This window comes from Polypterus senegalus, chromosome 4 (assembly GCF_016835505.1).
Source record: "Polypterus senegalus isolate Bchr_013 chromosome 4, ASM1683550v1, whole genome shotgun sequence".
NCBI classification, from domain to species: Eukaryota; Metazoa; Chordata; class Cladistia; order Polypteriformes; family Polypteridae; genus Polypterus; species Polypterus senegalus.
The window spans coordinates 219,796,482-219,809,942 of record NC_053157.1 but is presented as its reverse complement, the minus strand read 5'-3'; the positions used below and the strand labels follow the sequence as shown (position 1 = coordinate 219,809,942).

The following is a 13,461-nucleotide window of genomic DNA, read 5'->3' as shown; positions in this document are numbered from 1 at the left end:
TATTTTCAATGGCTCGAAAGCTTTTGGAGAAACTAACATAATCATAAATGTAAGGATCAATTTCAATATTTGGTTGAAAATCATAAACAGTCAATGACTGCCTGAAGTCTGAACCCATGGCCACCTCCAAGTGCTTGGTTTTCACCCCACTGATGCTTTGCCAGGCCTTTACTGCAGCTGTCTTCAGTTGCTGCCTGTATGTTGGACTTTCTGCCATCAGTGTTGTCTTCAGCGAGTGAAATGTGAGTCCAGTTGGGTTGAGGTCACTTGGTTGACTTGGCCATTGAAGAATCTTCCACTTCTTTGCTTTGAAAAGCACTTGGTTTGCTGTCACAGTGTGTTTTGGCTCGTTGTCCATCTGTACTGTGAAGCGTCGTCCTATCAGTTGTGAAGTATTTGTCTGAATCTTAGCTGATATTATAGCTCTATACACTTCAGAATTTATCCTGCTACTTCTGTCAGCAGTCATATCATCAGTAAATATCAGTGACTGACCTCCATTTACAGCAATGCATGATCAGGCCGTAAAGCTGCCTCCACCATGTTTCACAGAGGATGTGGTATTCATCAGATTATGAGCTACTCCTTTTCTTCTCCATAGTCTTCACTATTCATCATTCTCATATATATTGATCTTAGTTTCCTTTGACTAAAGAAAATTGTTCTAAAACAGGACAGGCTTTTAAAATATGTTTTCTGGCAAAGTCTAATCTCTTCTTCCTATGCTTGAGGATTACCAGTGGTTTGCACCTTGTGGTTAACCCTCTGTCTTTACTTTCCTGAAGTCTTCTTTTGATTGTAGACTTTGGTGATGATAGGTCCACCTCCTGGAGAGTGCTCTTGGTTTGGCTAAATGTTCAGAAGGGGTTTCCTCATCACCAAGGACAGAATTCTGTGATCATCCAGCACTGTTGTCTTCTGTAGTTTTCCAGACCTTCTAATGTTGCTGAGTTCACCAGTGTGTTCTTTTTTTAAAGAATGTAGCATATGGTTGATTTGACCACTTCTGGTGTTTCTGCTGTCTCTCAGATGGGTTTGTTTCATTTCGTCAGCTGTAATGATGGACGGTTTATACCTACATGGACAGCTCTTTGGACCTCATATTGAGAGTTCACAGTGACACCTCCCAAATGAAAGTTCCACACTTGGAATCAACTCCAGAACTTTTACCTGCTTAATAGTTAATGAAATAATGAGGGAACTGCTCCCACCTGGCTATGGAAGCGCTTATCAGCCAAACATCCAAATACTTTTGAACCCCTGAAAATAGTGGGACCATGTATACAAATACCTTTTCATAATTCCTTGTTTGCAATTACATTGTGACAATGAAACATATAACTGCCCGTTATCGTTTCTTTCTCTCTACAAGAAATGTGTCTGACAATAGCATTCACACAAATGAGAAATTAGGATTTCACTTTCATCAAACAATAAATCTTTTAATTCTCGCAGATACACCTCTTCATTGGCAAGAAACACTTTTTTTTTCCCTGATGGGAACACAAATTAGACGATCTACAAGTCTCAGACTTAAAGTTTAAATCCGAACAATATATTCGATTTCTTTTTCACTATTCCGTTATTTCACTGAGTAATAATTTCCGCTTTTTTGCACTAATGCTAATGCGAATTTTGAATTTTCGTAATTTCATTATCTCTAACCTGCTCTGCATGCATACTGCGCCAATGTTTTTGAATTCTTTATGACGTTCTACTTTATCATTTAATATTTGTTTTATTTCCGGCCCCGGGCGTGGTTAAATCTCTTGGCACAAAGACTCTTCTCGTGGGACGCGAAGGTGTCTCTCTGACAAAATCACTTTTCATCTCCTTCCAACCTTCCAAGATATTTTTTATAATAGAGAGATTTTGCAAATTATTTTTCTTTAAGGGCGGCACAATGACGCAGCTGCCTCGCAGTTAGGAGACCAGGGTTCGCTCCCCGGGTCCTCCCTGCATGGAGTTTGCATGTTCTCCCTGTGTCTGCGTGGGTTTCCACCCAAAGACATGCAGGTTAGGTGCATTGGCAATTCTAAATTGTTCCTAGTATGTATGTGTGTGCCCTGCAGTGGGCTGGCGCCCTGCTGAGGGTTTGTTTCCTGCCTTGCACCCTGTGTTGGCTGGGCTTGGCTCCAGCAGACCCCCGTGACCCTGTAGTTAGGATATAGCGGATTGGATAATGGATGGATGGATTTTTCTTTAATCATTTTCCATGAATGAATGGGAAGCTTCTTTAAAAGTATCACATAATATATCTTCTTTACAGAATTATTTGAATACTAAAAAGAATTATATTTTGGTCTCTATTTTTGCTGTTCAGGTTGTTATGGGATTAGCACTCGCTCACTGTGAGAAAGAAATATCGTTGACAGAACGGCAAGCTTAGGCTAGTACTTCCTCACCGTGATCATCAAGACTACTCCTTTGCAAGAATAAACAAGTAAAGTTGGCACGCATATTTACCCACTCCACTCACTGGAAGAGACAAGTGGGGGCAATCCGATGCGTCTCTCACTTGTATGCTTCTATATCGCACTATATTCTCTCTCCATCATTCCTGTTTGTACATTATTTGGAATTGCATAATCATTGATTACAGTGAAACTTGTTGCATAATTGCATTGGTTATGATGGATTATTCTATTATTCTATTCATCAATACTGAACACATATGCAAAATTTTAAGAAATTTGCTTTGCCAGAAGTGGGTTTAAAATCAGTTGCTAGATTTGACCCAGACAAACAAACAGACAGAGGTGTCAAGTTAAATAAAATTGTTCAGTAATAAAAAAAAATGGCTATCATTCCTAAATGGATCATATGTAGTGATGAGCGAGCACCAAAGTGTTTGGGTGTTCGGTCCGAACACAACGTGATGTTCGTGTACTCTACTGAGCACCCGAGTATAATGTAAGTCAATGGGAGACAACCAGGCACCCCCTGCTCTGAAGAGGCGAGGGTGCCTGGTCCATTGGAAAAGGTCAGAAAGTGACAGAAACACCACCCAAATGGAGCAGGAACAGCATGGAGACGATGTCTGGATGCATCGTGGACTCCCAAGTCGCTGCTGGGAACCAGTTTGTCTGAGTTGTACGCCACTTTTACAGACGCCCAAAAACCCCCCAAAAAAATCAATTTTACAGGAAAAATGGCGCTCTAAAACATTATATGCGAGTGCCTGTAGGTGGGCTGACGCTCTAAAACATTAGATGCGAATGCACGCAGTTCAGCGCACCCTATAAAAAATTACTTACCTGCCCCTTGATTGGCTGTCTCCAAGCCACAAAACGTGCAGGGCGGAGACTCTAGCATGGCGCACGAGCACATGTGGTGCTCATTCGAGTAGCGCCATGCTCCGAGCATAGCGATGCTTGAGCCGAACACATGTTTCGGCCAAGCATGCTCGCTCATCACTAATCATATGATAGTTTTGGTAAATAAACTCCTTAACATAAAGCTGAAAGTCTACACTTCAATTAAATCTTGATTGCTTTATTTCATATCCATTGTGGTGGCATACAGAGCTAAAGTTATAAAAATTGTGTCGTTGTACAAATACTTATGGACCTGACAGTAGATAGATTGTTAGAGAGCATTTTGTTCATCAGTAAGGGAACAATTTTTCTTTTTACTGATGTTCATGTTCAGTAAACAAAGCAAATTTAGATGACCTTCATCTGTTGAGGCACTACAGTAAGGTGTAAATGGTATTTTGGGAGTCTTGTCCTCTTCTTCTCAGTAAGGAGCCTACTGGACTCCTTGTGCCCCTTCGTATAAATTGTGTTTATTATGAGGCTCAGGCTTACAGTAAGTACTGAAATGTCCCGGCATATCCTCTGGACCTTCAAATTCTAGCTGTTATGAATCTGTGTTGCAAGCTTTATAGGTTTGAAGTGAACATGAAAACCCAGCTGCAAGTTAGTTTTATGGATTGTTTCAAAATAGTAATGAAAAAGAATTCATCATGTACAGTGGTGTGAAAAACTATTTGCCCCCTTCCTGATTTCTTATTCTTTTGCATGTTTGTCACACAAAATGTTTCTGATCATCAAACACATTTAACCATTAGTCAAATATAACACAAGTAAACACAAAATGCAATTTTTAAATGATGGTTTTTATTATTTAGGAGAAAAAATCCAAACCTACATGGCCCTGTGTGAAAAAGTAATTGCCCCCTGAACCTAATAACTGGTTGGGCCACCCTTAGCAGCAATAACTGCAATCAAGCGTTTGCGATAACTTGCAATGAGTCTTTTACAGCGCTCTGGAGGAATTTTGGCCCACTCATCTTTGCAGAATTGTTGTAATTCAGCTTTATTTGAGGGTTTTCTAGCATGAACCGCCTTTTTAAGGTCATGCCATAGCATCTCAATTGGATTCAGGTCAGGCCTTTGACTAGGTCACTCCAAAGTCTTCATTTTGTTTTTCTTCAGCCATTCAGAGGTGGATTTGCTGGTGTGTTTTGGGTCATTGTCCTGTTGCAGCACCCAAGATCGCTTCAGCTTGAGTTGACGAACAGATGGCCGGACATTCTCCTTCAGGATTTTTGGTAGACAGTAGAATTCATGGTTCCATCTATCACAGCAAGCCTTCCAGGTCCTGAAGCAGCAAAACAACCCCAGACCATCACACTACCACCACCATATTTTACTGTTGGTATGATGTTCTTTTCTGAAATGCTGTGTTCCTTTTACGCCAGATGTAACGGGACATTTGCCTTCCAAAAGTTCAACTTTTGTCTCATCAGTCCACAAGGTATTTTCCCAAAAGTCTTGGCAATCATTGAGATGTTTCTTAGCAAAATTGAGATGAGCCCTAATGTTCTTTTTGCTTCACAGTGGTTTGCGTCTTGGAAATCTGCCATGCAGGCCATTTTGCCCAGTCTCTTTCTTATGGTGGAGTCGTGAACACTGACCTTAATTGAGGCAAGTGAGGCCTGCAGTTCTTTAGACGTTGTCCTGGGGTCTTTTGTAACCTCTCAGATGAGTCGTCTCTGCGCTCTTGGGGTAATTTTGGTCGGCCGGCCACTCCTGGGAAGGTTCACCACTGTTCCATGTTTTTGCCATTTGTGGATAATGGCTCTCACTGTGGTTCGCTGGAGTCCCAAAGCTTTAGAAATGGCTTTATAACCTTTACCAGACTGATAGATCTCAATTACTTCTGTTCTCATTTGTTCCTGAATTTCTTTGGATCTTGGCATGATGTCTAGCTTTTGAGGTGCTTTTGGTCTACTTCTCTGTGTCAGGCAGCTCCTATTTAAGTGATTTCTTGATTGAAACAGGTGTGGCAGTAATCAGGCCTGGGGTGGCTACGGAAATTGAACTCAGGTGTGATACACCACAGTTAGGTTATTTTTGAACAAGGGGGCAATTACTTTTTCACACAGGGCCATGTAGGTTTGGATTTTTTCTCCCTAAATAATAAAAACCATCATTTAAAAACTGCATTTTGTGTTTACTTGTGTTATATTTGACTAATGGTTAAATGTGTTTGATGATCAGAAACATTTTGTGTGACAAACATGCAAGAGAATAAGAAATCAGGAAGTGGGCAAATAGTTTTTCACACCACTGTAAGTGAAAATCTACCCTGTTAATATAATCCAAATATATGACACCTTTGCTTTGTGATGGCCTAAATTTCCATAATTATACAGAACATTTGATGATCCCACAGGCCAAGTCAATGTTTATAAATCCCAAGATGACCTTCTTATCTTACACATTGAACATTTTTAGGTATGGAGAGATCTTTAGTTTCTTGTTTGAACACTTTTCCCTCACCTCCTCCATTCTTGTAGCACAGGTAAGGAAACCTCCAGACGTTTCCCAGGCCCACAATGTTTCCAGCAACAGCCAGAAAGTATTCGGCTTTCTTCGCCCACTGGCTTCTCTTGTTCTCTTTAGTCTCTGCTTCAGTGTTGCACTTATTAAGCTGTAGTGAAGTGTCATCCATGGTTCCTATGCTAAAAAGTCTAAAATAGCATGCAGGATAAGAAATATGAAAGAAACAGAGCAGAAGCAGTTCTCTTCATTGATATGACGGCATATCGTAATGTCTCAGCATAGAGCCTGGAGTGCAACTCAATTCCTGGCTGAGGCAGCCAGTGTGTGAACGCTGCATGTCTCCAGCTCCAAAGTCACATTTTTAGGAAAACTGGTGACACTAAACAGCCCCAATGTATCTGCAGAAAATTATTTGTGTTTAGGGCGACATTAAAATTAAAGAACATTAATAGAGACAGAGAAACCTATCAGTTAGCTATATATACCAAACTGATAAAGTCTAAGATTGTGAGGTTGAATAAAGAAGACAATAGTATGATTAAACCCTTATTGTAGTTGGCACCCTGTTTTTCTAAACTTGTCAATAACTTTGTCAGTTAGCTCTTTGTTACAGTCAAGAATCTTCCATCCATTATCCATCCCGCTATATCCTAACTACAGGGTCACGGGGGTCTGCTGGAGCCAATCCCAGCCAACACAGGGCACAAGGCAGGAAACAAACTACCAGGCAGGGTGCCAGCCCACCACAGGGCACACACACCCACACACCAAGCACACACTAACTGTGGGAGGAAACCCATGCAGACACGGGGAGAACATGAAAACTCCAGGTAGGGAGGACCCGGGAAGCAAACCACTGCGCCACCGTGCCACCCACTCAAGAATCTTAGTTTAATAAAAACTCATCCTTCACAATTCAGATAAGGACACATGCGATATCCATTACTTGCTCTCTGTCACGTTTTCACATTTTTTAAGTGACCTTTCCACTCTGCAAGCTGTTACAGATGATGTTAAAGCAATACCAGTGGCTTGTTCAATATCAAGAGAAAGCTCAGTACACTTCAGCAAGTCGTGTACATGAAAATGACTGAAGACTGTAGCAGTTCTCTGGAATTGTGCCAGAATTAACTTCAGGAAAGTTCAGTGTTCTTAATCAGTTACTGACTGGGCTAGTAAAATGTCTAAACACACACACACACACACACACACACGTTGCTGCACAGCTTAATATTTAAGCCCCTTCCATATATAAAATTTGTAACTTTTTCCATCAGTGCTGGCAGATTCCCCCTTCACACATTTGCAGCCCACTACAGCATTACACCAACTTTCCCAACATTTGGAGTGTACGTTTACAAGGAACTTCCTCCAATAAATTATCTGAGAATAAAACCGCATGTGTGAAAGAGGCTTTGCAAAGACAAACGTTAACCCCACTAATTTAACTAAATTCCCAGGCATTCAAAAAATGTAGCAAGCGTAAGGCAAATGACACACAGTGTCTGCAAAGTGACTTTAGTATTTTTCTTACTGCTATAAAAGCCAAATAAACTGTTCGAAGAAAACTTTGGAGCCCTTTAATTTAGAATACTCCTCCACTGATCTAACTACATCATGGTTGTTAAATTTAGGCAAATTTAAAGGAAGTAGAGAACTCCATGATTTTTTTTTTGGACTTTTATCTACACAGTACACACTACAATTGACAACATTAGCATTTCACCACATAACAACCTTATTCATTTTACATTTCCACCTGTTAACCTAAACACTCATCCCCCAATACATTTGTATGGAAAAGTCTTATTGTTCACACATTTTAGTTTAATTCCAATTCTCAATTAAATTCTTAATCCCCATTGACCACAAATCCTTCCATCTCTCCTTCACAGCTGCGAAGCCCCATCTCTCAATATCTCTCTTTATTTTTCTTTGTATTTCATTTTCCAAATTTTTTTCAACCCTCTGGGCACACACCTTCTTATCGTAATACATCTTGCATCTCATATGTACTTCTTTGTTACGTTGATAATCAGCCATAACTATTTAATAATTTACTTTATTTATTTACTAATTATTTTTTCTCCAGCCGTCTGGCCATTGAACCTTACTCTTATTCAATGTGAATTAATGTTGATTTATTTTGTTTTATAATTGTGTCTTTCATTTTTCTATTCTTTACTATGTAAAGCACTTTGAGCTACTGTTTGTATGAAAATGTGCTATATAAATAAATGTTGTTGTTGTTGTTGTAACAAACAGACCTCCCTTTCACTTGTTGCATTTCCCTCCCATTTCAATATTAACCCTTATGACAAAATGTTACTATTCTCAATAATCCTATCACATTTGCCCATACTTCTTCTGTCCAGCTGAACTCCCAAAACACATGTCTGATAGTCTGTTCTTGGACACGTGTTTGTGTGTGTTTATACATCCTCTCCCTGACACATAATCTTCCCTACACCACCATCCTGTTTAAATCCTTGAAATTATTTTCAATGATAACCCATAGCAATGTTCAACTCTGGACGGGATACCCGTCAGCAGCAGGATGCTCTCCTGCACACAAACACAGAATGGATAAACTGCAAGTTTTTGGACACATGGAGGAAGGACAAACTCCACACAGATACTGTAGACTTTAGATATTTAAACATCACCTGAATAAGAACAGAGCCGAGCTCTACAGAGTTGTAAGCTGACAGAGCCTATTACTGTGCTGATGTGCTTTGTAAGTGCATTATCACAATACCATCTGCGACCCTTAGGTGGTGATATAAAGTAACTAAATACAGAGACCCACTTAAATCTAATCCAGGGGCCAGTGGGGCACTATAAAGTGTTATAAGCATAAGTGTAATAGAGTACGCGTAAAGCATAAGTATATTAAAATAAGTGTAAGGCAAGGGTATTAGGTACAGACCCTAATTTATGCAACATTCTCAATGAACAGGGAAGGTTAAGGGAATACTAGATAGATAGATAGATAGATAGATAGATAGATAGATAGATAGATAGATAGATAGATAGATAGATAGATAGATAGATAGATAGATAGATAGATAGATAGATAGGAAAGACACTATATTATAGATAGATAGATAGATAGATAGATAGATAGATAGATAGATAGATAGATACTTTATAACAGATAGATAGATAGATAGATAGATAGATAGATAGATAGATAGATAGATAGATAGATAGATAGATAGATAGATACTTTATTAATCCCAAGGGGAAATTCACAAATCTCCTCCCTGTTCATTACAAGTCAACTGCAAAGGTCTGAATTAACATAAACCACACTAATTCAACTGCTTCATAAGAAATGTGATGATTTAATATTTGAAATTTTAAAATGTGAGCTTCAATTTAAATGTTTAAATACCATTATAGTATAAATATTCCCGATTGTAATAGAAACGTGTCCCTTTAACCCTCTGAAAGAGGTCTATAGCAGCGTTTCTCAACCTTTAAGTATTTGCAACCCGAGTTTTCATAACAGTTTTAATCGCTCCCCCAAAGTTTTTCTGAAACCCTAATAAAATTTATTCCTATATTTTTTGCTGCCAATACACTGCTACAAGCTTTATTATACCTACTTAACTTTTATCGACATTTATCTAATTTTATATTTATTTTTCTAGTATCAGAATATAGGTTAAGTTAATTTGTTTTGGGTTCCCTAGATGTTGTTTTCTTTTTTTCACATCTTTGCTCCCCCTTTTTTGTTACTTCTTGCCCCTCTAGGGGGCGCACCCCACAGGTTGAGAACCGCTGGTCTATAGAAAGTTAGATCCCTAATAAAAGATCAAGAATAAAAATAACATCATATTTGTAATGATTGAGTTTGAAATAGTCTAAAACGATAGTCCTTGTGGTTATGTCTGATTTATGTTAGAAATGTGTCATTTTTAACCTTCTCAGGGTGGTGCTTACAAGACTCTGACCACTGGTAAAGAATCAGATATTAAAAATATCTTTGTTTTTTTTTTGATCAGCAACCTCAAAATAGCATAACAAGTATGCTTCACGTATCTATGTTATTGATTTCCAATTTTTTTACAGTTTTTTGAGAAGGAATACCTTTCACCCCCTCATATTTAATCAGTGTGTGAAACCCAGGGGTCTGTTGATGCTGCATGCACAACTTCAAGTTCTTCTGATCATTTTTTGCCACAGTCACTCTTGGCTTACTCCTTATCATAAGGATGTCATTTCCTGCATAAAATCTGGTCTCAAAGGTGCCTAAAAATTAGTGTTCATCAGGTCAGGTGAGCCAAAAATAGGAGGGAATCTCAAAAAGCTCAACATCTTGCATAACTAGTCATTGAGAAGAGATGAAGAGTATATCATATGTGGGGTTCCCTCGTAAGTTATGAGGCACCAGACAAAAAAACCTTGAAGTGATTCCAAATCATTTGTAAATGTTACGAACACAAAAATCAATCAACTAATTTCAAGAAAGAATGGCCAGTCAAAACTAAAAACAGTCAGGAAAGTTAAATCAATGTACAGTGCATCTGGAAAGTATTCACAGCGCATCACTTTTTCCACATTTTGTTATGTTACAGCCTTATTCCAAAATGGATTCAATTCAGTTTTTTCCTCAGAATTCTACACACAACACCCCATAATGACAACGTGAAAAAGTTTACTTGAGATTTTTGCAAATTTATTAAAAATAAAAACATTGAGAAAGCACATGTGCATAAGTATTCACAGCCTTTGCCATGAAGCTCCAAATTGAGCTCAGGTGCATCCTGTTTCCCCTGATCATCCTTGAGATGTTTCTGCAGCTTCATTGGAGTCCACCTGTGGTAAATTCAGTTGATGTGACATGATTTGGAAAGACACACACCTGTCCCACAGTTGACAGTTCATGTCAGAGCACAAACCAAGCATGAAGTCAAAGGAATTGTCTGTAGACCTCTGAGACAGGATTGTCTCGAGGCACAAATCTGGGGAAGGTTACAGAAAAATTTCTGCTGCTTTGAAGGTCCCAATGAGCACAGTGGCCTCCATCATCTGTAAGTGGAAGAAGTTTGAAACCACCAGGACTCTTCCTAGAGCTGGCCGGCCATCTAAACTGAGCGATCAGGGGAGAAGGGCCTTATTCAGGGAGGTGACCAAGAACCAGAGTTCCAGAGGTCCTCTGTGGAGAGAGGAGAACCTTCCAGAAGGACAACCATCTCTGCAGCAATCCACCAATCAGGCCTGTATGGTAGAGTGGCCAGACGGAAGCCACTCCTTAGTAAAAGGCACATGGCAGCCCGCCTGGAGTTTGCCAAAAGGCACCTGAAGGACTCTCAGACCATGAGAAACAAAATTCTCTGGTCTAATGAGACCAAGATTGAACTCTTTGGTGTGAATGCCAGGCGTCACGTTTGGAGGAAACCAGGCACCGCTCATCACCAGGCCAATACCATCCCTACAGTGAAGCATGGTGGTGGCAGCATCATGCTGTGGGGATGTTTTTCAGTGGCAGGAACTGGGAGACCAGTTAGGATAAAGAGAAAGATGACTGCAGCAATGTACAGAGACATCCTGGATGAAAACCTGCTCCAGAGCGCTCTTGACCTCAGACTGGGACGACAGTTCATCTTTCAGCAGGACAACAACCCTAAGCACACAGCCAAGATATCAAAGGAGTGGCTTCAGGACAACTCTGTGAATGTCCTTGAGTGGCCCAGCCAGAGCCCAGATTTGAATGTGATTGAACATCTCTGGAGAGATCTTAAAATGGCTGTGCACTGACGCTTCCCATCCAACCTGATGGACCTTCAGGGGTGCCGGAAAGAGGAATGGGCGAAACTCGCCAAGTATAGGTGTGCCAAGCTTGTGGCATCATATTCAAAAAGACTTGAGGCTGTAATTGCTGCCAAAGGTGCATTGACAAAGTCTTGAGCAAAGGCTGTGAATACTTATGTACATGTGATTTCTCAGTTTGTTTATTTTTAATAAATTTGCAAAAACCTCAAGTAAACTTTTTCAACGTTGTCATTATGGGGTGTTGTGTGTAGAATTCTGAGGAAAAAACTGAATTAAATCCATTTTGGAATAAGGCTAAACATAACAAAATGTGGAAAAAGTGATGCGCGGTGAATACTTTCCGGATACACTGTAAACCTTACAATGAAGGAGGAACTACTTTATTAAACAATCTTCAGAAATGAGATGGTGGAAAGAGCCTAAAATGGTAGAAACCATCCAGCCATTCATGTCCCGGCCTATTTGTCCAGCATTGTAGGGCATCAATGGCAACCATGGTGAATGGGAACAAACCCTTGACAGGGTGCCAGTATGTCACTGGGCACACTCATGCACACATTCACACCAACATTTATTTGAGACTAATTACCTACCTACATGTTTTTGGCATATGGGTGGACAGTGTCAAAAATTAATAGAATACAGTAATAAAATTAAATTGAAACCCACGCCTGAATGTTACTTCATTAATTGGAATTCCTGACTGCATGCTTCCATGTTCCCCTTCCATGTCTTTCACATTGCTGACCTTGAATATTTAATGATTCTGGCAAGTGCACTTTGTTAAATCAGGTAAAACAGATCTGACTTTAGGCACCGTTTATTCAGGAATCCAGAAAACTTTATAGGACTTTATAGAACCTTTACTCATAACTTTAGGCGACCTCTGTATTTAAGAGAACAGACTGATTTACAGTATACTATAGCTACACAAGGATGTGATGTGAAAATACACAACCAGCACAAGTGCTTTAAAATATTACATATTTAAAAAAGATGAAGCTGTTGCTCCAAAGTGCAAAAGCCTACTTACCAGGGTGATGAGTCTCGGTTCAGAATGTGTGGCCAGAAAATGAGATTAAGGAAAAAAAGAGAATTAGAAACAGAGTTACTGACTTTATAGGCAGTTTGAGAAGGGCAGTATTAATTCATGCAAATTAACCAATGGATGAAGTCCAAATGAAGCACAATATTTAAGTCTGCTGAAGTTAAAATAGCAACATGCAAAATGTCTTCTTCTCAACCCCAATAAAACTTTAACCATTTAAAATTCATAAAAGTGCAGCACTGCATAGTTCATAGATGGTTGGCCATGCCTGCTGTTTCAAAGTATACAAGCATTTTTCACTTCCAAGTATTTTAACAATTCAGACTTACTACTAGCCAGTGTGTTGGGTACGAATCCACTAAGACCTCCATGTCAAGAAGCAACATGCCGTCTTTAGCAGCAATCTTCCTTCTTCTTCTTCAAAATCTTTTAACTTAGCAACATTGGTAGGTATTTGATTATGGATTGCTCATTTAAAGTCCTACCTAAGGTTCGGGGAAGGACTTTGACAAGGCCACTCCAAAGCCATTCAGAGGTGAACTTGTTCTTGTGCTTCAGGTTCTCTTGCCTCATAACCTAATTGCACTTGAATTCAGATCATGGACTGATGACCGGAAATTCTCCTTCAGTACTTTCTGGTGGAGAACTGAATTCATGCTTCCCTTAGTTATTGGCAAGTTCCTCTGGCCCAGAAGCAGCAAAACATCCATGCATCATCACACTACCACCACCATGTTTGACTGTGGGGATGATGTTCTTATTGTGGAAAGTTGTGTTAGCTTTACACCATATGTATTGGGAATCATGTCTTCCGAATGATCTTCAGTTTTAACTCAGCTG

General features: G+C 39.6%; 1 protein-coding gene across 1 annotated transcript in view; it reads right to left on the bottom strand.

The window, feature by feature from the left end:
* LOC120528854 (sodium- and chloride-dependent GABA transporter 2-like) overlaps positions 1-5,961 on the bottom strand; it is a 51,642-nt gene extending 45,681 nt beyond the window's left edge. Inside the window, exon 1 of the mRNA XM_039752932.1 lies at positions 5,790-5,961. Coding sequence (XP_039608866.1) covers positions 5,790-5,961 — 172 coding nt within the window. The remainder of the gene's footprint in view (positions 1-5,789) is intronic.
* Positions 5,962-13,461: the final 7,500 nt, after the last annotated feature.